At 37.9% G+C, this 27644-nt stretch overlaps 5 protein-coding genes and 1 long non-coding RNA gene across 11 annotated transcripts; 4 read left to right on the forward strand and 2 right to left on the reverse strand.

Moving 5' to 3' along the window:
* The first annotated feature begins 374 nt into the window (after positions 1 to 374).
* LOC136241345 (uncharacterized) lies at positions 375 to 2280 on the forward strand. The gene is made up of 3 exons (XR_010694256.1): positions 375 to 489; positions 1002 to 1247; positions 2215 to 2280. It is a non-coding gene; the product is annotated as an uncharacterized lncRNA (long non-coding RNA).
* A 2-nt stretch (positions 2281 to 2282) lies between these two features.
* LOC136241301 (uncharacterized) lies at positions 2283 to 4311 on the forward strand. The gene is made up of 8 exons (XM_066032495.1): positions 2283 to 2346; positions 2497 to 3066; positions 3125 to 3238; positions 3293 to 3460; positions 3513 to 3683; positions 3849 to 3965; positions 4020 to 4161; positions 4205 to 4311. Exons 1-8 carry the CDS (start codon positions 2296 to 2298, stop codon positions 4309 to 4311), a joined length of 1440 nt encoding a protein of 479 aa, XP_065888567.1. The 5' UTR covers positions 2283 to 2295.
* On the forward strand, positions 4224 to 5999 carry LOC136241346 (uncharacterized). Of its 2 annotated transcripts, XM_066032536.1 has the most exons (10): positions 4224 to 4329; positions 4395 to 4607; positions 4655 to 4777; positions 4834 to 4959; positions 5008 to 5076; positions 5129 to 5214; positions 5321 to 5453; positions 5508 to 5616; positions 5668 to 5744; positions 5805 to 5999. In XM_066032536.1, exons 2-10 carry the CDS (start codon positions 4467 to 4469, stop codon positions 5934 to 5936), a joined length of 996 nt encoding a protein of 331 aa, XP_065888608.1. In that variant the 5' UTR covers positions 4224 to 4329; positions 4395 to 4466; the 3' UTR covers positions 5937 to 5999. The 2 variants fall into 2 exon arrangements, with proteins under 2 accessions (XP_065888608.1, XP_065888609.1); XM_066032537.1 differs by lacking the exon at positions 5008 to 5076 and having other exon boundaries at positions 5805 to 5998.
* A 712-nt stretch (positions 6000 to 6711) lies between these two features.
* On the forward strand, positions 6712 to 12445 carry LOC136240518 (uncharacterized). Of its 2 annotated transcripts, XM_066031515.1 has the most exons (12): positions 6714 to 6908; positions 7413 to 7494; positions 7543 to 7633; positions 8857 to 8942; positions 8996 to 9089; positions 9319 to 9398; positions 9545 to 9642; positions 10458 to 10597; positions 10650 to 10715; positions 11448 to 11494; positions 11909 to 12060; positions 12103 to 12445. In XM_066031515.1, the coding sequence occupies exons 1-12, from the start codon at positions 6869 to 6871 to the stop codon at positions 12369 to 12371; spliced, it is 1245 nt and encodes a 414-aa protein (XP_065887587.1). In that variant the 5' UTR covers positions 6714 to 6868; the 3' UTR covers positions 12372 to 12445. The 2 variants fall into 2 exon arrangements, with proteins under 2 accessions (XP_065887586.1, XP_065887587.1); XM_066031514.1 differs by having other exon boundaries at positions 6712 to 6908; positions 11909 to 12445.
* LOC136240516 (uncharacterized) lies at positions 12345 to 19942 on the reverse strand. Of its 4 annotated transcripts, none has more exons than XM_066031511.1 (25): positions 19551 to 19942; positions 18999 to 19093; positions 18610 to 18945; positions 17963 to 17993; positions 17871 to 17906; positions 17665 to 17820; positions 17227 to 17304; positions 16923 to 17177; positions 16701 to 16760; positions 16592 to 16645; positions 16411 to 16440; positions 16205 to 16255; positions 15992 to 16048; positions 15906 to 15938; positions 15802 to 15855; positions 15584 to 15643; positions 15498 to 15527; positions 15311 to 15444; positions 15161 to 15258; positions 14897 to 15002; positions 14727 to 14836; positions 14486 to 14678; positions 14365 to 14427; positions 12514 to 12669; positions 12345 to 12454 (listed from the first exon to the last, which is right to left on the reverse strand). In XM_066031511.1, exons 1-25 carry the CDS (start codon positions 19738 to 19740, stop codon positions 12422 to 12424), a joined length of 2499 nt encoding a protein of 832 aa, XP_065887583.1. In that variant the 5' UTR covers positions 19741 to 19942; the 3' UTR covers positions 12345 to 12421. The 4 variants fall into 4 exon arrangements, with proteins under 4 accessions (XP_065887583.1, XP_065887582.1, XP_065887584.1 ...); XM_066031510.1 differs by having other exon boundaries at positions 15498 to 15530; XM_066031512.1 differs by lacking the exons at positions 15992 to 16048; positions 16205 to 16255 and having other exon boundaries at positions 15498 to 15530.
* Positions 19943 to 21728: 1786 nt separating this feature from the next.
* Positions 21729 to 26041, reverse strand: LOC136241302 (epidermal growth factor receptor-like). Its single transcript, XM_066032496.1, has 15 exons — positions 25868 to 26041; positions 25738 to 25813; positions 24843 to 25687; positions 24643 to 24784; positions 24109 to 24174; positions 23945 to 24058; positions 23691 to 23789; positions 23459 to 23644; positions 23337 to 23400; positions 23121 to 23288; positions 22916 to 23062; positions 22761 to 22858; positions 22537 to 22698; positions 22446 to 22484; positions 21729 to 22389 (listed from the first exon to the last, which is right to left on the reverse strand). The coding sequence occupies exons 1-15, from the start codon at positions 26017 to 26019 to the stop codon at positions 21751 to 21753; spliced, it is 2997 nt and encodes a 998-aa protein (XP_065888568.1). The 5' UTR covers positions 26020 to 26041; the 3' UTR covers positions 21729 to 21750.
* Between the last annotated feature and the right edge of the window lie 1603 nt (positions 26042 to 27644).

Consider the following 27644-nt stretch of genomic DNA (forward strand, 5'->3'; position numbering starts at 1 on the left):
ACAAAAATTTTATCAAACATAGACTATGACCCAATCATTATTCACAAAAGAATTCAAAAAATTTCAAGCAGCATTTTTCAAAATATAAAGGTTTAAAGTTTTCAATGAAGTACTATTGAACCTTAATTAAGTAGATATCCCATAATTTAGGGATCTCTGGAAAGGTCAATCAACAGTCTTCTATCGGTGAAAATTGTCTGTAAAAATATTTACACAGTACAAAGTTGCAGTTGATTTTGTAACTAGAGATGGACCAAATTTTCATGAAATATTCAAAATATTTGTGGTTATAAATCAGAAACTATGGAATGTATGGAGCTAAAAATTTGCATGAGTGATAAGCACCACAGGTACTACAAACGTACCAAGTTTCGTCAAAATCCGAGAGGTGACCCTAAATTCCTTGTTGATTTGACATGGAATGACCCACAGGCAAGGATTACAGAACGCTACATGTGGCAAGGAGTAGGAAAGGATGTAAAAGCATTTGTAAGTACATACCTATACAGCTATACCTTGGGGGTATACATATATGCGGAAGTATATCATGCAGTTGATGCCTTGCAATTTAGAATAGCAGACTAATACTCAGCTTTCACAATACGTATACCAAACAGCTATGTAATTTGGTTGCTTATTACAGTATGATGCCCCTGTTACATCTTTTTGGTCTTGTCAGTTTTACTTTATGATAATGTTGTAGACATATATAATAATTATGATTATGTTGAAAATTTACCCTGCTTGCATGCTTCTATACCACTTGCAACTGCAGTATTCTGTTTTCTAAATAGCTACATAAATGAAAAATGACCCAATTATATCAATCAACATGTTGGAGTTGCTATAGAACTGTACTGCAAAACTCTATTAATTTTATATGCTTTCAGATTGTAAAGAATAATGGTTTACCATGCACGTATACATAATGCCTTTGCACAAGATGCAAAATATTTCATCAGTAATAAACTTGCATCATCACATTTTTCTATACATCTAAGGTGAAGGAATGTGATGTGTGCCAACGGATGACAAAGAAAATGGACACAGGGGTACCAGAACTTAACCCTATTCCAGTTGTAGCAACTTGGTACCACATTGGAATAGACTTTGTCGGACCACTAAAGCACAAGTCCACTCAAGGAAATTGCTATATTCTGACAGTAGCAGACTACTTTAGCAAGTTTGTGCAGGCATTTGCTTGCAGCAATAAGGAATCCTCAACCGTGTTTAGTGCTTTGTTTAAGGTATATATATATATATGTTGTGTGTATAATGCACATGTTTACTTAAAGTTTGCAAACACTTGGACGTATAGACTAATACAGAACTACAGTATATGTTTGTTAAAGCAGCTATATAATATGGGTCGGAAAAGAGTTGTATAGCCAGTTATGTGGGCCGTTTAACCCGTATTCTCCCAGCATACCAATTCCAGTATTCATTTTCTACGTCTAATTGAAACATTTTGTATAGCTGTATGAAAACCTTTGGCTAAATCACTTATCTTAGCAAGATGTGAATCTTGCTTACTTGGATGTCAATAGATTAGCTTTAGTATTCCTATCCTTTCACGCGGCTGCTGAAACTTATTAATTTTGTCATAGCTTCATCATAAAGGATCCTTTATAATTAAGCCTATCACAATCCTATGCTATGATCACCAAAATATTTTGACTCGGTTACTGGATGGTAGAAAAGTAGCTAGATAGAGATGGTAGAGAAGCAGCTAGGTGCTGAAAATTTCAATTTGATTGCTTATTGTATGTAGGAGTATGTAAAACAACTGCACAATATTTGGGAGATTACGGAATACAGAATAACCGTGCAGAAGTAATACATGTACTTTGAATGTTTGTCATTAATGTGAAACTGTGCATGCAGTTAATAACATCCACAGGTGTCCAAATTGACTTAAAGAATATTTTTGTATGTTGCATCTAATTCTGTTTCCATGCAGTAACAATAAAACAATGCAAAATAAAATCTACTAATACATTCGGAAAAGTTCACACATATACATGAACACACACACGCACACACACACACACACACACACACACACACCCAAGACGAAGCAATGTATTATAGTGTGCTGCAAAAATGTAATTAAATACTAACAGAATGGAGTAGTCATTATAACCCAAGCAGCCACCAGAACCATGCAATTCAAAGTGTACCATGTTATTTACTTGCATATTACATACTTTACAGTTATTCATGCAGTTTGGATTTCCAAGAGTAATTACTTCTGATCAAGGAAGTGAATTTAACAATCACCTTGACAAGAAATTGATGAAGATGATGAAAATTGACCACCGTTTGACTACCCCTTACCATCCTCAGGTAACTACTACTCTACTATCCTATATTATATGCTATGTTGTAACTAATCAACATTAATAGTTGCATGGTAAAGAAATGCATAGTGCTATAATATGCATATTTACCTTATGCACTTTAAGTAGATACAACTGTATTATGTGTCTGTTGTAGGCAAACGGCTTGGTTGAGCGTTTTAACCAGACCATCCAGAATATGCTGGTAAAGTTTGTTAATGAGAAAAAGGAACTCTGGGAAGATTATTTAGACACCTGTGTTTTTGCTTACAATACTTCTAAACACGAGTCATCAAAATACTGCCCTTTTGCTGTGATGTTTGGACGACAAGCTCTGTTACCTGTTGAAATTCAATATCCCAAAGAAGAAGATATCGTACAGCACTTGGATCATAATGATGAAGTTATAGAACAACATTTCATTCATCAAACAAAAGTAGCACAAATTGTGAAGGAGAACATACTCACCGCTCAAAAGCGTCAAAAACAAGTGTATGACAGGAAGCATCATAACCCAGCTACATTCAAAGTTGGAGCATTGGTTCTTAGAAAAGATATGAAGAGGAAAAAGCGGGCTGGTGGAAAAATGGATTATAAGTGGCAGGGTCCTTATAAAGTTGTGAAGTCTGTTGGTAAAGGAATTTTTCAGATCCTAAACACCAATGACATTAAACAGACTTTAAAAGTCCATGGTACACATTTGAAATTGTTCTATCCACCCAAGAAGGTACATGCATGTATGTGCGGCACACAGGTGTGTGTTTATGTAAGTTATAATTGTATAGGCAACTGGTTGTATCTCAACATCTCATGACGAAAGTGATAATAGTGGCAACACATCTGTCAGAAGTGGAAAAGGATCCATTTCACATGATCCTAGTGCCAGTGTGAGCGACAAAGTAAGAACTTATAACTGCATGTTAATTGATGTAATATTATCTTGCAATACATAGGAACCATGCAACTCGATATCCCAGTATGATGACAATATCAAGACTGACCAAATAGAGGAGGACAACACATCAGTTGTTACTCACAATACTTGTACACATACTTCAAAATCTCACAACCCAACAGTGTCCATTATCTCACATGAACCTAGTGCCACCAAAAGTGATAAAGTAAGATTATTTGATACTATACTGTAATATTTATATCATGTACATGTTATAGGATCCCATCTTGACATCTCAGTGTGATGAAGATACTAAGACCAAAATTTTGGACCAAATGGATGATGGCAACATATCAGTGCTCCTACATGCTCGTACATCTCATGATCAGAGTGACTCTTCTTCAAGAACGTCCATTTCTTATGATCCTAGCAGCATCATGAGTGACAAAGTAAGTAATGTATAGGCTTATTGCCAAGCATGGTAACTATGGTTGTAGTGCAGCCAGCATACATACTTTGAGTAGTTTTAATAAGCTCACTGATTTGCTGGTTACATAGCTACTGTAGCATACTATATACACCCACGTGGAATTCTATATGAGTACATGTAATAGGAACCCAGCTATCCCAGTTTGATATCACGATGGGATGAGGAAGATATCACTCACTGTAAAGATCTAGTACGAATGAATAAGGAGCAAGGGCACAATGTATCAGTTGCTATTAATGTGGTTAGAGGTTCCTCCAATTCGTTCTTCACATATCTTACTAATGTCTATTTTCAGAATTGCCCATTGGTTTACAGTTCCCCAAACAAGCAGGAGGCTACTTCCCAGAGTTTGGCAGTTTTAGTGCACCTGCGCTATCACCTATTTACAGCCAAAAACTGGAACACTGAATTTAAAATAAAGCCTACATCTGATAAAGGTAAATTGTGATAGCTGGAAAAACATCACAACAGTTCCAATAGGAAAGAGGGTTGTTGATATATTCTCACCACCAAAGCACATTGTTACCAAGAGAAAGCTGAATTTCTCTGATAGTCCTGATACGAATTCAGTTAAGCCATTGAGATGACGTCGCAAGCTTATAAAGGTTGTATTTTGTTGTGATAATTCCTTGACAGCTATTGTAATTATTGTGTGCTTACCATTACACAGAGATGTGAGGAGTTTCAGAAAAACACCGTAACAAAGCCTCCTACAATAGCGGAACCATCAGTGGTAGCACCTATGATTGCGACAACAACAGAGACAGTGGAATCCAAGATAACAGCCACACCTAACGTAACAGCTACAATGTCTACAGCAGTAACAGGAATGATTAATACAGCCGGAGCCAACAATGGAAGCATCATACCACTTACAGCCTATGTATGTTTTTGTGCTGTGGTACATATGACTCATATATATACATACAGGATCAGCTAAAAGCTATCTGGAAAAGAAAGCCGTGCTATGTAATTAAAGCTAGGTTTGGACATTTGGCTATACATCAAGGTAGCTTTCACAACTTGAAAGGAAATAACTGGTTAAATGATGAGGTCAGTGCATTGTATTATATACCTCTAAATTTGATGCACTAAAATTAATGTTATAGATAGTGAATGGATATTTACGCATGCTAGTTGAATTGAGGAATGACAGTTTTGCTGTCTTGTCACAAACCATCACTGCCTGGGTTAATCGCTCAAAATCTGGGAAATCATCGCACCTTTTAAGCAAGGTAAGATCACAAATGCTACGTGGAGGAGTTAGTTTATTCATACTATAGGAGACGCTAAGCACCAAAATGTTTATTGTTGGAATGTACAATCGTGGAGAAAACCACTGGATATTGATTGTAAGCAATTTGCATAGGGTGATACCAATACACTTGTTGTGCTGCTCTGTAGGCAATCAACATGGAAGAAAAAAAGTTTTACTACATCGATCCTCTTGGACCATCGCGAGCCATACGTGGAGCATACACAGGTTTGAAGTATGTTCAATACTGTAACATTGACTGTTAACATAATTATACAGTGCATCACTGTGAACTAAATTGATGCAATGCACTTTTACACCTAGTTTTATATGCTCCATAGAAGGTTCTTTGCTATGAGATATAACTGCGTTGGTCAAGACAACGTCTCATTGGACAAGTTTGAGCTCATTCAGCTCAAGAAAGGTGTGCAAAAGCCAGGAGACAGCTTCAACTGTGGTGTTTTGAGTTTAAAGGTATAACATCTCGCTTTTGTAGCTAAGGCTATAAAGTTTGTGTATTATACACAGATTGCTGAACAATTGTTAAATTTTAACCGTATCGACGAAGACGCCATTTTGCAAATGAATATGAAGAAAGCCAGAATAGATATAGGCACAGCACTCCTCACCAATTCAAGTAATTTGCTCTGCGTTAAAGTGTGCATATATACGTGTGTTTCAAATTCAGTTGACATGACTGAGTGCTGCATCATGTGTGGACGATCTGAAGAAAGTTTTCAGCATGAAGATTATACTGATCGCTGGGTATGCTATACACATATATTATTCATGTGAGAACTTTATGTATATTTATTGTGTATGTAGATCCAGTGTGGTAACTGTAATGCGTGGGTGCATGTAATCTGCTCAGGAGTAACTGTGGATGACCCTTCAGCACCCTCTTATGAATTTAACTGTATTGATTGTGTCAAACAACGTAAAGACTTTACACATTAGCTAATGACTGTAACAATTGTTGATGTATATTGCTAACTAGTTAGCTATTTCATGGCATACATTAATTATGCTAGCTGCATCGCTTTTATGGCTAGCTATATAGCCTGGCATGACGCATGTCAGTGAATACATTAGTAGTGAATTGACAACATAGACTGATCACCGGCATCATGGCTGAGAATCCACGAAGCACAGGCCTAGCCGAGCATACAAGGCACAGCCTGTAGCCTCATACCCGATCACTGGCACTGTAGCTTTATAGTTTAAAAACAAGCTGTACGAAGAAACTGATCCGGCCGTGTTGCTTGCCGCGCCTGGATCATATTCAGCGTGGGGGACCACTTGTAGCAGAGGGGGACCAACCGTGGCGCTCTAGGTTGTCCGGGGGGGACAAGTTGAAGTGTCTCAAGTGGTCCGGGGGACCATATAGCGCGGCTTTAACTAGTCCGGGGGGACTGATTTTGGGGGGACCAATTGTCGCATGACAGGTCACAGTGACAGACTAACAGTTATAGTCTCACCGACACAGCCAGCGGACCACTTTTTCCTCCACGTTTTCTTTTGGTTGGGACCTTTTCTTCCCTACCCAATGGCAAAAGAGGGGGGGGAAACGGTCCGACTAGTGGCTGGGCGAGACTGCATGAGCAAAAAGCCTATAGGTAAAAGCACAACTTGCCTCATTATCTGATGCATCTTTGTCTGACCCTGATCCCGACATCACCGTGACGATTCTTGTTCTTTATCAACATACGCATCAGTAGTATGGTGGCCGAGAAGGGTCAGCCGCTTCGGCAAAGTAAAAGCCGCTGCGGCCCGGTACAAACCGCGTCGGCCTAGTGCAAGCCGCGTCGGCCACGCCATATTGTTATGCTCACGTGACAATCGTTTGCGTATTGGTGAGCTGCAATAAGAAAAGAGCACGCAAACAACGAATGGATCAGGACGAGGATAAAGAATTCTCTATAGATGACGGTAAGCATGACTTGTACGAAAGCATTTTTTACATATATGTATGCTAGTGTATTAACCATGAATAGCCGTTTTCCCATGTTCTCTGGTTGCAGTTGTATTGGGAGTCCATTCTATTCACCACTCGGTGATTTCTCTTCGTGTATCATATACAGTAAGCATAGTATGACCCAGAGCCAGAATTTGATAGTCTTTAATTGCTTAGAATTATTTATTTGGATATATCACGTGAAAGGCTACTCATTATGTAGGATACCGCCCCCTTACAGTGTAACAGGTAGTCTTGCCCCCAGACCATTGACATCAAGGTTTAATATGCCTAAATTTGGTCGGTCTTATTTACTATATAATACCTCGAGTACGTGCAAAATCACAATTTCCCCATAATTAGCGCTGTATGGTAGCTAGCACTGAAAGGATATTGTGAATTACTATAGTCACATACCCCATCATGCACTATAATATTATGTTGCACCAATTAGTTGTTTATGTACATATCTTTTTTAGTTATTGCTGAGTTGTTTTACTCTACAAGACAATACAAAGCTATACTGCAACGCTTAAAACTAATACATGGTATTGACAGAAGGTAAGAGAGTTTTGTGATCTGGTCAATTTCTAATGACACATTCTATAGCATGTCCTGGTTAAAGCGACAACTGAAAAGACTAGGTCTAAAGAGGCGTTCTCCAGACCCTCCTGACGAGACAGTAAAGACACTGATTGAAGTTGGTTATTTGGCTACTTTATATAAAGGCCAGCAAACGTTTGACCTAACAGTGAACCTATACACTGTATAATTTCTGTTATTGAGAAAGTAGACACTAGGGGGGTGGATCCAGGATTTTTTGAAGGGAGAGGTCTTGGAAATTGGTAAAAAATAACCCTTACGACTTCAAACAAGGTGATTCTGCACACCCTGTGCATTGTTTACACAATAATGTTCCTCCGGCATATCATATTGCCATGATGTGCACATCTAGCTAACCAACTGGAAACCTACACTTATACTGATGTTAGTGCAGGTTATTGCCTTACTAAGCTAATGTGGATATAGCTCACTACATGTACAAGCTGTTTGTTTACTGTGGCAGTACTACAAATGGTCAGGTTTTTGTTTGCTCATCTGGCACTCTCCTTTCTGGTTGTACAGAACCCGGAGTGATTTGATTGACTCTTTTCATTTTTGTGAAGTTAAATTGATCTTGCAGTGATGCCTTTAGAGTTATTAGAACAGTCATGTGATGTTACAAACTGGTTGATTTGAGAGAATCATCACTAGAGTCCACCATTGCCAAAAGAATATATACATTACAAGCTAATCAGACATCTGTGGCAGATCTATGGGTTTCCACTTATAGTGATTGCGTGTCTTATGCCATTTGTTGAGATTTGAATAATCCGCAGCACTTCAATCTATTTCTAGTTTGAATCCTGACTGTTCTATTAGAGTATTTTTACTTTTCCAAGGGAGCTTCCTCTGTGTTTGACCCTGAGTCACTGTCCCTACACTGCCTGCAGTCATGCAGTATAGGTAGTACAGGACAACATACAGTAATAGGGGCCTGTTGTGCACTCATAAACATACCTTACGGAAGAAAACTTTGGCGGTCAAAAACTTTGACGAATTTAGTGAATGACTTGTGATTCGCCAAAGTTTTTCCCACTGAATTGCTATTGCTATTGTGAGTCCTTATTAGTGTCAGCACATCAAATCACCAAAGTTTTTTCCGCCAAAATACTGATTCGCCAAAGTTTTCTTCCATACCGTAATATAATAATTTCTTGAGGAGGGGTCCCTCTGGACATATACTATTGAGTATTTAGTTATATAGTTGGTCACTGTAGACTGTACAGTAGGTCCATAGGCAAATCCACCAATTCAAGGATTCCTTTATATGATATATTTGTGATAATATGACTACTCATTGTGTTTGTATGTTATACGTAGTCAATAATAAGTTGCTCAAATCAACTTCGAGGATACCGGGCTGTTTGGAGGATTCTATACAGCAAGTACAGGCTGCCTGTTAGGAGGTACAGATTAAATTCCAAAGAGTATCAGTGTAGTATAAAGGGTATCCTTGTAGAGATACAGTTATGAGAATTATGAGACAAATAGATCCTGAAGGTGTTAAACTACGAAAGAAAAGGAGACTTAAGCGTAGATTGTACAATTCCAAAGTAAGCGTGTGGCTAAAATAGGAGTTGAAATGTATGCAATCAAATATTATGCATTGTTTCAATGCTTTTACTGCATTATCTCTACTAATTATTTTGCTTGCCATTATGCATACTCATTAGTGCATCAGATCATTTACAGAGTTTCATAAGTTGTTGCACTTGCAGTGATTTATAGTATGTACACAATGGAACATCTATGCTGTTTAAGATATATCCATACTTGTTATAGGGTCCAAATTACATCTGGCATTTGGACGGATATGACAAATTGAGTCCATATGGACTAACAATTCATGGATGCATCGATGGGTAAATGGAATGTGTAAAGTATTCTCATGAACTTGTACAGTAACTTAAATTTTGTAGTATATACTGCATAAGGGAGTTGATTTTGGTTGTCGTGTGCTGTGCTTATAGGGTGAATTGCCTATAACCTACTCTTAATTATTCTGTAGGTATTCAAGGAAACTGATTTGGTTAAAGCTCTCTCCAACAAATCATGATCCAAAAGTCATTTCTAGGCATTACCTAGAAAGCATTGAAACAATTAAAGGTATCATGTACATGTACTCATATATGTGACCTGGTCTGACAAAACCGGGCTTATCGCCTATTTCAAAGTATTGAGAAAAGACGGTTTGAAGTATTCAAAGTGTTGTAGCTCGCTAAAGGCTGGAGCTATGCCAGTGATAATTTCACACGTTTTACTACATTTTCTTACCTTCTAGAGCATCCATCTCACAAGCACCCAACTATTAAGTTTCCCGTCATTTTAGATAGTTTTTAAACCAAGGTTGACTGTATCAGGCGAGCTCAACTTGGGAGGGCGGGAGGGGGCTGGTGGTGGCACTAAGTTTACTGAAAAAAATTAAATGGCGAGGTGTTGGGATGGACAAGGTCAAATTATGGGCCATTAAGGGCTCAAAACTAGCCAAAAACAGAGGAAATTTACACAACAGCTCATTGTCCAACACCACGTAGCTGCACAGCCACACACAGCCATCTCCTGGTTGATGGGGCTTCATGAAGGCACCAGACCGCTAGTGCAGCTCGCCACAGGACTGGGGAAAAGCAGCCAGAAGAAGCAGACCACTGAATCCTGGCTGACTGTGCTGCTGATATTTGATAGTTCATTCATGTACCTTTGTATTTGTGGCAAAATATCAAACTTCCTGTGATGGGCGATGAGCCTGATATTGTCAGACTGGGTCACATACTTAATGAATGGTGGTACATGATTTTAATCGAAAGGTAACATCACTCAGATTTCCTTTGTATATTATAAATGCCAAATAGTTTTATATGAAAAAACAAAACACAACTATTTATATCATAAAGTATAGCCAACAGCTGTTGTTATTGATATAGGTTGTCCAAGGGTGGTACGTGCTGACCATGGTACTGAAAACTGCCTAGTTGCAAAATGTCACATTGCCTTCCGAATGGATCATGAAGATTGTTTGTCTGGTGCCAGGAGTTTTATATATGGACCTTCAACAGCTAACATTGTGAGTTCTATCCATGGTTTTATGGTTGTTTATATCTTTGTTCATTGTCAAGAGGATAGAGGCATGGTGGTCACAGTTGCGAAGGTTTAAGACCAACTGGTGGATAGATTTATGTAAAGTATGTCCTATATCTGACATGCTGAGCAATAACTCGACTTGCTTCCATTTTTCAAATATAACAACACATTGAAATATGCAGGGTAAAAGTTGTATGTTACAAAAATCTTATGCATGTTTTTTTTTGCTTCAGAAAACAGTAAAATAGACTATACCTTCAGCACGCTGATTGTACAAATTGATTGTTGTACTGTTTCCCATATACTGTAGGATAACAATGAAGTCATAAGATGAAATTTGAGAACAAAATGCATTAAGTTGGGTTTTAGCTCAGCTGATTGGTCACATATTGTATAGTTGGTACTTTATAAATTTTTGAAGGAATGATGTGCTCGTATCATTTATTACATAAAGATTCTAAAATGTTAGCCTATTTTGTTGTGCAACTTGACAATCACACGTACAGGTCATAGGCAGTATCTACCTATAGTTTGTCTACGAAGTTTTGATATCTCCATCCATGGAATAATATGGTACAAATGTAGGTGCAACACATGATCATTCAATGACATATTTATTATGATGAATTGATGATGCAATAAATTCCAGCAACCTCATAATGTAAATAATACGGGCACATTGCCCCATGGATGGTTATTCACATAGGTACTGTGGCTTAAGTAATCTCTTCCTCTGTACATTTGATTTTACTGGTTTTTTGTGCGTTTATCTTTGTGATCTGTATATAGTGTAGTGCATGCATGTATATTCAGGATATCATTGTTTTGCATAGGGACTTCAGTCTGAAGGACTTTATGACCATTCTAACACCATTCACAGGTTAGCTATCCCAAGAAATTTTAAATAAGATTTAACCCTTAAACACACAAAATTTCTGAGATTGCATATTCATGCCAAAATTAACTGCGCATCAAATGAAAGTGGTCCAAAGGTGATAGGAGGGACTGCCCCTGAGGTATATTTTATTTTATAAAGGAATGGGAAAGAGTCTGTGAGCTTTACACGGCACATTTTGGGTGCAGTTTAGTGCTAGGATTTTAATCTTAATACAGTAGAATGACGTAAACTGCATAGCCATAGAAGTTCATTTTAAAAGTTACAAGTCTTCGCTTGAGGACACGCTCTTTGTAAGTAGTACATGTATTTTCAGTATCATGTGGGCTTAAGGGTTAAAGTGTGCATCCCCCCTACAAAAACAATTTCATATGTGAACTGTGTTCTTTGTGATTTCAGATACACACTTGCCTTTTCATTTGCAAATCTGCTGCAGAAAGATCTAGATAGCTTTGCTGCTGATTGGAATTCTCACCCAATCAGAAAAAATAGACGCATTAAATCACCACATGGTTGTCCCGATGATCTATTTGACATGCCAGCATTGCAAGGTATCATATTTGTAGATGTTCTGTCAGCATGTAATTTTACAGGGGTAGAAGATCAATTGCAACCATTTGACACTGATTTATGGGTTACGTGCATGCTGAATGAATCCAGTTCATCTCCCACATTTTATCCAGATGATTTCAAGACATCTGCTACCACCATCTTACAAAGTGCTTTGGGATTGACACATGGTGGAATTACTCATGACAATTGCCGCAACGTTTACCTCACTTTAGTAGAGTTAATAGATGAACTGGTAAATAGAGGTATTACTATATGCTCAATGTTCTCAGCAACTACTTCAGCAATGTAAGCATAAAGTGCAAATATGATGTACTAAAGTGCAAATATCATTTTCAACAATTAAAAGTTTGTTTCTGACCACCATTCCATCACCTTTAACAACAATGGCTGAATAAGTAATTTCCAGTATGCACATGCTATAGGTAACTTACTTGGTCACTCGAACACCTCTTGCTGTGTTTGAGGAGGCACTGTTCAATAATCTTATAGTATAGCTGTAGGAGGTTTGGGGCAATATCATCGGCTGAATCATCAGCTATGGAGCGGTAGCCTTCCAGTGACCTCCTCTCTTCATCATAATGTTCGGTCTGAGTAGGAAATACCCTTGTTACATACTGTATGTGCCGCACATTCTGGAAAAATTGAAATTATTTCCGTCATTATAAACTTTCAAGGCGAAATATTCTCTTGGACAATATTTGTGACCGGATTTTGGAAAATCAGTTCTAATGTCACATTTGACAGTAAAGTATTTATGAGGAACTTATAACTTCACAGTAATATTTTCTATGCCTTGAATTATCAGAAATAATGTGAAATAATTCAGCAGATGCATAGCCTCCGTAACGGCAACCCAATGAATGGTATAATTCTGTCTGTGACATAAGCACTGATTTTTCAAAATCTGGTCACATTTTACTACCACCTTTTTAAACAGATCCTTTTTAAACAGATCATGATTGTGTAAGATGCATTGTTCCATCGGATCAAATTTAAAAGTATATTTGTAGCAAATAATTCTGATACATAGCAAACGATTGCTATGGCTGGAATCTTAGTTAGCAAGGCACCTGCCAATAACGCTTGCAGTGATGTTACAACTCCCACCATCGCACTTATATGGTAAAAGGAGTTTAAACACGCTTTGACGTGGTTATTTCTGCTGGTTATAATCCACTTCATGACACAATGTAAAGTTCTATATTATTAACTTTCATGGTCCAAGCTATTCACAACAATATTTTAACAATGACAGAAATTCTGACCACACACAATTAAGACATAGTATTTAAACAAGTACACAAAAATTGGAATTTTCAACTAGAGTAGGACATGATACTAAAAATCACAGTAAAACAATAAGAAGGGTTATATCCCTACCGTGCTCAAGCTGTGATTTATAGTATTGTGCCCTACTCTAGCTTGTTTCAGTACTTTTTCTCGATCTTACTATGGTCCCTACTCTAGTTGAAAATTCATTTTTTTTGTGTACTTGTTTGTTAACTTTTTATGCAAAATAATTATTATTACTGGTGCACCCACGCATACAGCATTAAATGAAATAAATGGCTATGCGCGTCTCAGATATTGTCTGAAAAGTGAAGTAGCATTATGCTTCGTTGTCAGCTATGCTCCACCCGTTACACAGCATTACGAATCAAGAACTGTTTGAAAAGCACCTCTACATTCTAATCAGCGTGTACGAAAATATGGACTTTTTCCATTGCGAAAGGGAAGCCATCACACGTGCACCATTTAGCTGTCAGCAAAAAATTAATGGGACACAAAGGAGGACACTGGTAAGTCCATGAAGGATGCATTGTATGGACTGCGGTATGCCAAAAGGCACCTCTCAGGCTGAAGCGACGTCAAACAGTGAAAAAATCAAGCCCATAGCATTAGCCATTATCGAGTTATGCTTGTCTGAAGGCACCAGGAAGTCAGTAGAAAATTATGTTTAATAAATAATGTTTAAAATTCTGTATCAACTTGGTGAAAGGATCTAAAGGGTTGTTTGGGCTTAGCTTCAACTAACCAATACTGACTTATCATTGTTTGGGAAAAACGAGGCTGGTTTTCGGGTGATTCTTATTCGTGGGCCACGCCTACTCCTGTGTGGTCCCTACTATGAACCACTATCGTGGTTCATGATAACAAAGCCCTAAGCAGATGACTGTACAGATGCGTGCATGTGCATGGCATAAACAGACATACCCAAGCACTGCATATTAAATTTACTAGAATTCTAATACATTCAAGCAGCACATGTGTATCTAGCATACCAATTTCGGGTCATCTCTCTTCTTGTCATGCGCCACTTTCTTTGTAAATAACTCCAAAGCTACCTGCATGAATTCATTGCTTAACTATACACAAACAATCTTTAATTGCAAGTTTTCATACCACTCCATAGCTGTACATGTCAGTTTTCACTGATACATGTGCATATTCTGTTTCTGGAGCTGTGTACCCTGCTGATCTGGACACCATGGGTACGGTGATCACGGATCTTCCAGCTATCAACTGGGGGATTTCCTGTGAGAATCCAAAGTCTCCCAGTTTTGCACGGAGGTTTTCATCAAGTAAGATGTTGCGCCTACCAAACAAGGAATTTTAAATGCAGCAATATACCACCTGTACAAACAGTTTTATATCTCCATGCATGATGGGTGGTGTGGCCGAATGAAGCCATGCTAACCCACGGCAAATGTCTATTAAAATCTTTGACTTTAGCCTCCAGGTTAATGAAGGTTTCTACAAAGCAAAATAGAAATACAAAATTGTAAGATGTAGACCTTAATGCACCATGTGTACCTTAAACAACCGTTGATGAAGACTTCCTTGCTCCATAAACTCGTAAATCAGCATAGGTGGCTTTGAGCAATAACCCATCAACTCAACAAGATTCTTGTGACGACATCTAATTAAACAAAGGCATATAATGATGACAATATTGTATTTACATAATGCTGTGATTAGGGTCGACCACACTTTCAGTATTTTGATAATATGTGCAACCTTGTAAAGTATTCTAATTTACTGAATGGATCTCCCCCCCCCCCCCCCTGACCATTATACCTTGTAAGTGCCCATGCCTCACAGTTTAGCTGTCCACCAGTTGTAAACTTTTCTGGGATATGCATTCCCAATTGAGCAGCATGAGCTACAGCTATAGTCTGTGTGAGATGTTAGTACGCATAATAAGGTACATGTACTCCATCTACTTACATCGGTGAATTTCTTGATGGCAACTTTAGTTCCCTTCATGGTGCCGAGGTAGACATGGCCAAAGCCTCCCTCCCCCAATTTGGTTGAAAAGCCTTGTGATGCTTGTACAATGTCCTCTTCAGAGAATTCTGGTACTAAATAGGGACTATAGTAACACACGACCAAGCAAATCAAACACATACAGTACCATAAATAGGTAAATCGTTAGTTCCATTGGCTGCTTTTGTAAAGAAGTATATGTTACATACATACCAAGTACGTAGTTTGCCCCACCTTTGTCACCGCTTTGTTCTGGTGCAGCTGGATTCAAGTTTCCCTCCGTAATCGCCACACCTGCACATGTAAGACCGAGAAAACAATCCAAGAGAGCATAAAAATAATGTATTTATACAGTCCAAATGCTATGTAGTAGGGTTTAAAATAGGCTTAGTTTCAAGTATACATAGCTGCCAATATGACCTAGCATACTAGAGTCAGGCATATGTACATACTAGCATCTTCACTATGATCTGTCATAAGGTTGCTCCCCAATAAAACATCCTGATCTATGTGGTAGAGTATACTAAACATCAGTCAGCAGTATTGAAATACATACCACCAGAGTTAGCAACAGGTACTAGATCTTTACCTATACAAGAAACCGTACCATAAATTTACCTGCGAATGAAAGACAATTCATACTTCGAGTATCATTACGTGGCAGTTGATTACTGCGAAACTGAGGGAGCACAGGTAGATCTGCATATAATTAAAAATCATACCGTAAGGTACAGAGTGGTCACATAAAAAAAAAGGGTTGGGGTAAACAAATCCATATTGCTTATGAAGCATGCAGTTTTCCACTGTGTTGCAATGCAAGTACATCCCAAAGGGTTTCTCAGACCAGTAACCTACCTATGGTGTCATCAGAAGCTGCACCCGACAAATGTCTTTCTCCAGAGCATTCTAACGTTTAAAAAAAAATGTTACGGTAGATGGTTATTCAAAAGTCAAAATGAATTCACTGTTGATTGTGCCTTCTACTTATTCCTCAGAATGGTAGCAGAAACTGCCTTAATATTATACCACTTTCAATGCATGTCAGTATATGCAAAACTCACTTTTACGTTGACTTTGGAAACTGCATGGGCCTGGATAAATACATAAGTATTTAAATCTAAAATGAAGTAGGATCTATACAATGAAAAGTAGTGAAACAAAAAGTTGAATGATGGTATCACAGTATAACTAGGTGGATAACATACTGTTTGATACAGATGCAATTAGAGTGCGTCAATTTACCATTATTTGCAATCACTGAATGTTTTGTCACAGTCTCTTCTACATACTCGATACCTATAAAACAGCATAGATTCATTGCTGTAAAACCAAAGAATGAACATGTATTTACCCTTAAACCTTTTCTTAGGCTGAGATATGACTGACGGTTCTGAATCACTATCTACAGTACCTATTATAGAAAGCATATAAACAGTGTACAAGTTGAAAGCTAGAAAAAACATCAAGTATAAAGGACAAAAAGGCATGATATTGATCATGACGCGTGGATTTTATGTACGGTGAATACCCAAAGCTTTCTATTCAGTAAAGCATGGTACTTTAAACAGCTTACTTGCATCTACAATAACTCGAATAATCTTCCCAACTACCACATCTGAGTTACACAAGGCTTTACACTGATACAAGCCTCCTTTATTGATGTACACCACAGGTGATGAAGGAAAATGCTGTGTACTGTCTCTTTCCCCAATGATTTCCCATTGGTAAGTGCAAATGCCATGAAGCGAAGCAATGCAATACAAGATCAGTGGCTGCTTCATGCTATGCACAGTGATAGCCGTAGGACTCTGCCACATAATCTTTAATTCTAAATAATTGGCAAAATATTCATGTTGTTTAACAATGCACCTTATTACCACTTGTTGCATCCTTGACTACATAGCCAGCGAAGTTGCACTGTGCATCATTCAGGGGCGACAACAGTTGAGAATTGTCTAAAAACAGCAATCCTGGATGTCAGCAATTGCTTATGAATAATACATACTGTTATTAGATTGTTACACACAGAATGCTACTGTTATGATTGTTACACACAGAATGCAATAAGGAAATGTAACGCTTCCATGATATCGTTACACTTGGGACATGCGGTGCACAAAACTGTACCTTACATAACAATCATAAGAATTCAACTTCTACAAGTTTATGTGCATACATGTATGCAATACATGCAGTGTTGTTTTATAAAGGAATTAGGGAGAGCCTATATAGAGCTTAGTAGCAAACTAAATTGGGAATGTAATTCTGAAATCCTTGTACTGAAAACAACAGCTACATAATACATTCATACATACTTAGGGAAATAGAGTACACTTGATATCCATCCTCTTCAGGATGGTACACTCCCAGTTGTGTGAAATCCTTTCCCAATATACAGCGCCAAATGTATTGCCTTGTCACATGGCTTCTGACTGAGTGTGGCCGTGCACGTGATGGTTGAAAATACTCAACTACAGGAAGAATTGTATGTATGCACATGTACACTAAAATGTAACTACACCTCTTAATGAAAACCAGCTCTCTTCGATATCGTATCCTTTGGAAAGACAGATTATATGCAAATACATACTACTAAGTAGTGTTTATGTTTACCTGTGCGCTTAGGAGACAGGACAGACGTTTCCTGTAAGCAGCAGATATAAAACTGATAGCTATTAAACAAACACCAAAATCAACAAGTCTATGGTACCATTCATGCAAGTGACTATCAGATCCGTTGTTTATTGGAGTATGGGTTGTACATATGTGAGCATATAATAGTGGAGATAGATGTATTACAGGATCTTGTAGCATGTAAATTTGATGTCATTTTTTCATGGGTTACCACAATCATAGGTAAATCTCATAGGTATACAATACCAATAACAAGGCAACAACTAGTTAGGTTGCTTGAATATGTGCAGCATCACTGGTTTAACATTGCATATCTTGTGTACATACACTTCACATATTTATTAATGTTTCTCATGAATGGGAATGTGTTTCTTGTGTATTGGTGGACATCATGTATGCCCACCCATCAAAAATTTTGTAGTTACACCACTATAATCAGTGGCTAAACACAAAGCCATGTGGACTATCAACACTAGCTGTGATTACATGAATACATAGAAGTAACAAAAAATACTCTACAAGCTTATCCTCCACAGAGTATAACATCGTAGTTCAACACTATCCCTCACACATTACATACTCTTGCTATAAGTATAGTCATGTTATTATAAAACACAACATTATACCTCATTACTTGTGTCTTCATCAGTTGGGTCTTCGTCAATACAGCCAACTCCAATTTTTAGACTGTTCGCAGATTTTTTTATCATTAATAAATAACTCCCAATTGTCCATGGCTTTTCCTTCCCCTTCACAGTTACATTTTCAGATAATATTCTGGCCCCATTCATCTTAAACAAAGCCAGCTTCTGTCCTCGTTGTACACTAACCCTACAGCTCCTAGCAGCCTTCAACGCAAAGGCATCATATCCCTCTGTCTTCTTTGTCTGCACTTCAACATAAGGACTTTTCTTACGACTAAACACTCCAGGTCGTCCTTCTTGCATAGCACAAACAGTAATCTATATTACCGAAATTCTCTATGTATTTAAACAATTGTCACAACTAGTCATACCAGCACAGTGTCATCTTGATTCTTTGTTGAACTGTCATTGGCAGATCCACGAGACTTCATGGATTTCTGCAAACTGTTAGCCCTTTCAAGTAAACCTGCACATGGTATTTGAAATTTTGTTTACTACTATGCGTACTGCACTAGATAATTTTCAGGCCCATAACCAGGGGGGTTCAAGTGGTTTGGACGAACCCCCGTTTGTAGGCTGCGGGACCGGCGGAGGAAAATTTAAATATTCAGTCACTCTAATAGAACATTCGGCACACTGTGACGATTCAACAGTAAATCACTGATTATTATAAGTTAAGTACTTTGATAGTACACATATAACGACCTTGAATTGTTGTTCAACAGTGTAGTGACTGTCCTAAAAAAATTGAGACCTTTTTTTGGCCTTGACTTGACATTAGAGCAGAAATCTTGAGCTGCCTCACTATTATGATCACCTTCTGGGAATATAGAACCCCCTCTGAGAAATCCTGGCTACAGGCCTGATTTTATAGGAGATAAGTAACATACACATATGTAAGCTATACAACTATGCACAGACACCTTGGATTTGCTCTTCGTTTTCTTCCTCAGGTTCATGGTCGCGTGGCTGGTCCTGGGACTTGTGTCCGCGTGTCACTGTTTTATTGCTGGCTTCCGAGCTGGCTTCCAGAACTTTGGAGCTATCTAAAAAAAATTCTCCTATGTTCCGTAACAGGGAACTAGGGCATTTATCGCTAAGGTTCAATTGCATTACCGAACACGTGTTAGGATTTTCATTGCATTACCAAACACGTGTTCAGGTTCACGTGCACTTTAAAATTAGACTCGTCTAACACGTGACTCGTAGGCCGACGCGGCTTTCACTAGGCCGACGCGGCTTGTAACGGCCGAAGCGGCTTTTACTGTGCCGAAGCGGCTTTCACTGTGCCGAAGCGGCTGACACTTCTCGGCCACCGTACATCAGTGCAATCAGACAAAACGGCTCCAGCTACAGGACAATTGACTCTTAGTGAATTGAGGCCAGCCTAATAGTAGAGTGGGCGACATAACACCGTATAGCCTAAATATTTCGAGGGGAAAAATTTTCGCTGATTTCGCGAAAATTTTAGCCTTAAAATATTTAGACCTACAAAATTATTACATTGACAAAAATTCGCGATTTAAATATTTGCATGAATTTGCAAACAGTCGATTTTGACTAAAATCGAGTCGGTTTTAACCAAGGCTCTTTACTTGAAAATCGAGTCGGTACGGTTCTAACCTTAAAATCGAGTCGGTTTTCTTCAGAACCGAGTCGGTTTATTTTAGGATCGACTCAGTTTACAATCAAAACCGAGTCGATTTATTTTAGGACCGACTCGGTTTGCAATCAAACCGAATTGATATTATCACCATTGCCAGTGCATAATTTTGAAACAAATGGCACACCATAGTGGAGCTCCACAATGTAAGGCAAAAAGGCTGCTATATACGTATTTAGTTAACTAGGAATGCCAGATACCTTTTCATTAGAGCTACATGGATTATATTGAATTGGAAGTCAGTACTTTGTATATAGTTAGTTCTGTTACAATTAATAGTACATGTGTCAGATAGTATAGTTGATTTTACAGCAATCCCATGCCAGCCAGAATCAAATATGCCACCCATTAACTACTTAGCATTTGAAACCTTATAACTCAAGGATCTCTACAAAATGGCATGGGATGTTATGTAGTCCGTTTATACCCATATGTCTACTTTGTAAGGCATATAGCTACATTGAAAAAGCTTATTAAATGTATCAAAGTGGCTGAAATGACCTGCGTGTTTTATATATATGTAGCTATACATACATAATACATAGCTATACGTATGTTATTCTTAGTTGTACAGTGAAGCCAAGTAAGTGTGACAGGGGATGCACAAACACAACAACTGAACCAATACAATTGTTGATAATGAAAGCAGCTAGTTACACACAACCATAACTCATTAACATATATATTTAGCTACAAGTGGAGAATTATTGACTTTATTGATGTTGATGCCACTCCAGTCTTTCTGCAGTGTTTGATCATGACATGCAACCTGAAAATGTGCATGCAGGTGTGATCAAATGAAGAGCCCAATGTATTGTACACTATCATATTCCTCAATGTACTTAATTGTCCGTGTTACAAGTACGTTCAATTGTGTTAAAGGGGCTAAACAAAAGTTATAGGAAGAGCTGTAGCCCATTTAACACAATGCCTTATGGGCACTAATTCTTGAATTAAAATAAAGTGGAAAATGTTCATATAAAACATATTATGATCTAATAGTTTCATTGAGTAGCTATAGAGAATCTCTGGTAGCAAAGGAGTCTGAAAATGTAGCTCCTAGATGATGTATCATAGCTTCAAAGTGTATTAGAATGTGTTTAGTCCAAAAATCTAATAGAATTGTTAGTTAACCATTCATCTCATTTTTTTTTTACTTTGTTGATTTAAAATGATCATACAGGTATAGGATCAGAAACATCTGTTGACTGTTCTATATAATTAATGATACATTTATGCTATTGAGGCTGAAAATGAACATATTCCTCCTATCCAGGTAATGATTACAAGTTTACACCAATACTCTACATCATGGTTGCTTCATTTCTACACAAATATTTTAAATTATATTAGTAGACAAGCTCTATAAGTTTGTACACGTGTTCCACTACACAAAAACAACAAAAAATAAAGGAATAAACATAATATATATATATATGTGCGTGTGTGTGTACATCTAGTTATAACTGAGTGTCAGACCCCTGTAAATTCTGATAATTACTTGAAATACCACTTTGCATTGTGTCGCCTCTCTTATGAGGAGGAAGAAGCATATCATCTGTTACAGTTGTGTATTCAGTTTCACTATTGTTCTGGTTAGAGTTAATCAGAGCCATTTGGCTGCCATGCTTCTCTAGTAGTGCTGATGACATATACTCTGGTGAATCAAACTGTGGCTTGATGCGTCCATCAAGAGTGGCAGTATTGCCCCCCAGATCAGATATCTCATGGTACTCGTGATCAAGGTCAGGAGGATGCTCGTAACCATTGTCAGAACTTTTTTGCGGTTTATCTTCATCAACTTCATGATACTCGTGATCACCATCGCCCTCATCTTCTGAATGTAAGGCAACAGAATTCTGGTAGTCATGTCCAAGACTGTCACCAGGCTTGAGATATTCATTAGCAACACTCGATGGCTCAACTGAAATGTCATTTAGATCACCATAGGAGTTATCCGGTTGTTCGGGTTTCCGAATGCTACCATACCCATCATCAAGTGTTTGTGGTAGTGTTTCCAGTCCTTGTGTTGGCTGCTCATAGTCACCACTCTTTAAAAAGTTTGGATCGTATATATCTTTACGACCTTTAGGTGTGAACTGTGAACAATGAGCAAATTCAACATACATTGTGAAGTGATGGTTGTTACACTTACTTCATTCTCAGGATCTTCACCATCTTTAAAATTGTCATACTAATAAAACAAAGTTGTCATAAAGACAGTAATTCATTTTCTTCTTACGTACATCACAAGTGGCAGAGGATTGAAGGGTGTTGAACGGAGATGGCATCTCGTAGCCACTGGCTGCCTCACCACTAGTCAGTAAAAATGGATTCTCATATGGACTTTCTCCGCTCTTAAGTGTATTAGTCGGCAAGTTTGCATAAGTTTCTAGTCTGTCATCAATCTAAAATGCATTCATTTACATAGCAACAGTAGGTTATTATTATCAGCGACTATGTGACGTACCACAGTGAGAATGTATCGGAGTGGGTCTGACAAAAACTCCTCCATCATTGTTTCCAATTCAGAAAATGTTGGACGAGCCTCAGGATCCAGCAGCCAGCCTAGTAAGACATTTTAATAGATTACACAAATGAAATATGGTTATCTCGCAAACATACATCGTAGCAGCACAGCATAAAGATCAAGGGTGCAAGTTTCAGGTTGCTTCAGTCTTTCACCACTTTGGATTGCTCCAAGGAGTTCGCGAGCTTGCAAATTAGGATACGGCCTAGCACCAAATGTAAGTATCTCCCACACCGTGACTCCTGTTTGTAGACAATATAACATGGGATTGTTACTTGTATAGTATATGTGTTAGCTCACCATAAGCCCACACATCAGATTTGTGAGTGTACAGTCTGTGTCTAAGAGATTCTGGAGCTAGCCATCTTACTGGAACTTTACCGCCTGTTGATTTAAAGGTAGTCTCTCCAACATCAAGGATCTTTGTAAGACCAAAGTCAGTAATTTTCACATGTTCAGGTGCCTGCACTGAAGATTCAAGTATGAGTGTGTAGAACCTTAACTATAATTAAGTACCTAGTACATTCCTTGCAGCTAAGTCACGATGCACCATCCTGATAGACTCTAAATATTTCATGCCCTAAATATTATGTATGATACAGTATTAAAATTACTTATGTGGTGCCACGGCCACTTACAGATGCAATTTGCACTGCAAAAGTTAGCAGTGTTCTAGAATTGAGGTCTGACTTGAACTGCTTCAAGTGGTCAATCAGAGCTCCAAAAGGCACAAACTCAGACACAAGCATCATTCTTGTTCCAAGACACACACAGAACAGTCGTACAACATACTCATTATCAATGGTGGCCATAGTAACACCCTCCTGTAACAAACAAAATAAACACAACTCACAAACAAATGAATAATACCTGCAATAGTTCAGTTTGACTCTGTGGAGATGTGTTCTCATTCATCACCTTGATGGCTACTGTGTATTTGTGTGCATCACCCTCAGGTTGCCAGTATCCCTGTTAGTAACAGTGGAAAGTAAACTAAATAGGGCTGGAAATTATACAAGCAAATACAGCATACAGCAATATCAAAAACTGTTCTTAATATCTCAATATCACAAAAATGTTCTGAAAGTCTTACTTACTAGTGATTTACATAGACAATTAGTTACCTTATAAACAGTTCCAAATGCTCCACTTCCAAGTTCCTTTCCCATCTCCAAAGCAGTTTCTGGTACAATAATGAGTCGGGCTTGATTGGGTGCTGCTTTTGGAGGTTGCATAATCTAAACCAAATGGTTAAACTAAAGTATAACAAATTCAAACAAACACTCACATCTTCTGATTTCATATGTGCAAAAGGTGAGACATCATATAATGGATTCTCAAGCTGTCCAGCTTCCTATAAGAACAAAACAAAATCATTGCAATAGTAATAGGTCACTAATATTTAGTGATACCATGATATATCGTGTATCATGATAGAAACATTTCATGATAGTTGTGATAAAGGAAAAATCGTGATACAAAACAAACACAAACTGTTTAGTGAAAAGTGACTTGATATTTGCAAAATATGAGGATATTGCTGTGGGAACATGTGGTGACACATTAAAAACTTTGTCAAATCATTGTCATAAGTATAATAGTTGGCTGAATAAAACCTACACTGTGAAACTTTACCAAATTCAATTCATATATCATGATATAAGTCTCATGATATCGTGATATTCATGATATTGAAATTTTCATATTGTGGCATCACCACTACTGTAGACAATAGATAAAAAGATATTAATAAACAAAATGTATTCCATATATGTACATGGTGTACATGCATACATCTACATAATACATATACTCCACGTACCTCATTGTACTTAGCTGAGACAAAGAAAGATTTGTATATAGCACGACTGGTAAGTATGACAACCACCATAATAACAATTATCAGTACTAGTCCACCTAATGCACCTCCTATCACTGCACCCACTGGAGTTTCATCTTCACTCCTGCATTATTATTGTTACAATGATTTTAAACTGATACAATAACTATTTAATTACTTACACAATTGGAGCAGTAGATACTTCTGGAACACATGTTTGATTTTCTTGTACTGCCATAAAGCCAGGATCACAGCAACCAAGCAGTGCCACATCATCATCATCTTCTGGTGGAATGATGGTATATCCTGGAGGATCATTACATGATGTACAATTGGTGGACTCTGGACCAACACATTCTGCACAATTAGGATGACATTGATCACATGTTAAATTAAGCAAATTCTCATATTTGTTATCAGGACATGTTCCAAAAGCTCTACACTCAAATCTGTCACCATCACCCAAAAAGTTTTTCAAATTCTGACAAGCAATACATTCTTGTTGACTCCCACCAATACATCCATCACACTCTTCATGACATAATAGACAACGTTTGGCACTGACATATTCTCCATCTTCACAACTACCAACACAAATGGAGCGACCTTGACTGTCTTCTCTTGATGCAAACACACATTGTGAACACTGATGGGCCTCTCGTCCACTACAAGATTCACAGTGTTCATGACAAGGATCACAAAATCGTGTTGGAAATGGAAATGGTTCAACAGGGTTAAATGGAAAATATAAAAATGTTTGATCAATACAACCATCATCAGGGAGACACCTAACTTGATTTAAAGTCTCATTTCTTAACACATGATAACAACGATTACATCCACCATCTTCTAAACGATCACTAGGACCAGTACATCCAGTTTGTGGTACACACACACTATTACAAGGGAGACAGAAGTTAGTGTCATTAGGATAAGTACCTAATGGACACTGTGAAACACAAGTGATAGTGTTGTTGGCAGTGGGAAGAGCAAAGTTCTTACATCGACCAAAACAGTCACTAGGTGCCTGTAATATATGACACAAGCTAATGAAACATTATTGTGTAATGAACTTACTGGACCAGAACAAGCATCATTACACTCTTCATGGCACACTTCACAAGTCATTGTAGAGTTGTCAGCATAAGCAAACCTTTATACAGGTAAAATGAGGCTTTGTATGTATAACTACAAGATGTGGACTTACACATTTAGTGATTGTAGTCTAGTAGAGTCACAGGAGTCAACACAGATACGTTCAGCTCCATTCCTGTACAGGTAAACTTTACACACTACACAGTCAGTATCAGCTGGACCCCAACAGCGATATGTCTCATTACACTGGTTGTGACATGACATTCCTGCAGCAACTGTAGAGAAACAAAATAGCCTTAAGACACACATCATGTACCATGAAGCCACCTATATAACTTTAAGCAAATTTCAGGGTACATACATATCTTATAAACTCTAATGGTACATTAAATGTACCATGGCCTTGATGTGGGAGCGGTACCGCCAATTTCTGTTTACAAAAACTCAAGCCGAATTCAATTGTGGGAATTTATTATTGGTCATGTGATGAAAGCCATGCATCCAATTTTGCATCCTACAGCAATGAGATGAAAGCAATTTGTAACCCAGTCTTGCCATCCCTTGAGTTGAAAAATGGTGAAAAATAGCATATTTGCAAATGGTTTGCCGCATTTTTGAATACAGACCATGCCCACTTTTGAGTAACATGAGATAACCACTCAGTACACTTTATAGTAAAGCTTACCCTTATAGAAAATGTTGTAAACGGTCTGTAAAACGATGCAGCGGCTTTAAAATGCATGTAAAATTACTTAGTTAAACTTTTCTATGATACCCTTAGGACTTGCCCATTCATGTTAACAAATACAGTCACAACCTTAGTTGCTGTTAACCCTTATATAATCAAATTTTATAAGTTGGTCTATATAATAAATTTAGTGGTCTGTCTCATATTGGCTTGGGTGTGATTAATCACCCGAGGACTAATAGCCTGCAATTGGCATGGTACATATCAGTTGTATCACATGCCCTTGTGATTTGCCTGATATACACCCTCACCCTTAGGCCTGGGGCCCTTGAGCTTGGGTGTACATATCAGGCAAATCACTCAGGCTCATGATACAACTACCACATATACGTATAACGGTTGAAATTGGGTCATGTCATCTGAGTCAGATAAATAACCCAAGTCATGTAGGTCACTTTGGTTCAGGTTGGTCAGGTCCGACCCGGAGTATAAAATACCCAGGATTGTTCATTGAATTACAGACATTGATTTTTTTTTTTTTTAACGGTATCAAATACAGTGTGCACAACAAATACATGATGGCTACATACAAAAATACATGTATAACAGTCAAGTGTTAGTAACATGTCACTGCAGGAGCGGGCGAAGGGCAGACAATCCCTCAGTAACACCTCTTTCCCTCAAAGTCAATGGGATGGTGGCCCAAATAGAAGGAATCATGCCCGGAAAGCTGTTAATAAATAAGTCCAATGAATTATATTTGACCAGTCGCTGCCGCAATAAAAAACTGTCATCCATAACATGGCAGAAGGAGTAAGCACGGGTAACGGAAGTAAGAATAGGACAAAATTTCTGAAGAGGTTCCTGACACCGTAAATCTAACAATTGACACAACAGGCCAATAGAGCTGGCATTACGATGAGAAGCCAGAGATGAAAAAGTGGTACCACACAACTTCTCAGCTATCTTCTGAATTGAATCCAATTTAGAAGATGGCTGGCATCTTACTTAGCAGTGGTGATGAAAGCAGAAGGGACATTGTTAGCATATATAAACTGGGAAAGAAAGATAGATATTTGGAACAATTTTGAATCGAGTTATACGATTGCTTCATTAGATCATTGACATTCATTTGATGCTTGGATAACAAAATGTACACACACCTTTGGCCAAGAGACAATTTGACAAATAGTAAATATTA

This window comes from Dysidea avara, chromosome 12, assembly GCF_963678975.1.
Source record: "Dysidea avara chromosome 12, odDysAvar1.4, whole genome shotgun sequence".
Lineage (NCBI taxonomy): Eukaryota > Metazoa > Porifera > Demospongiae > Dictyoceratida > Dysideidae > Dysidea > Dysidea avara.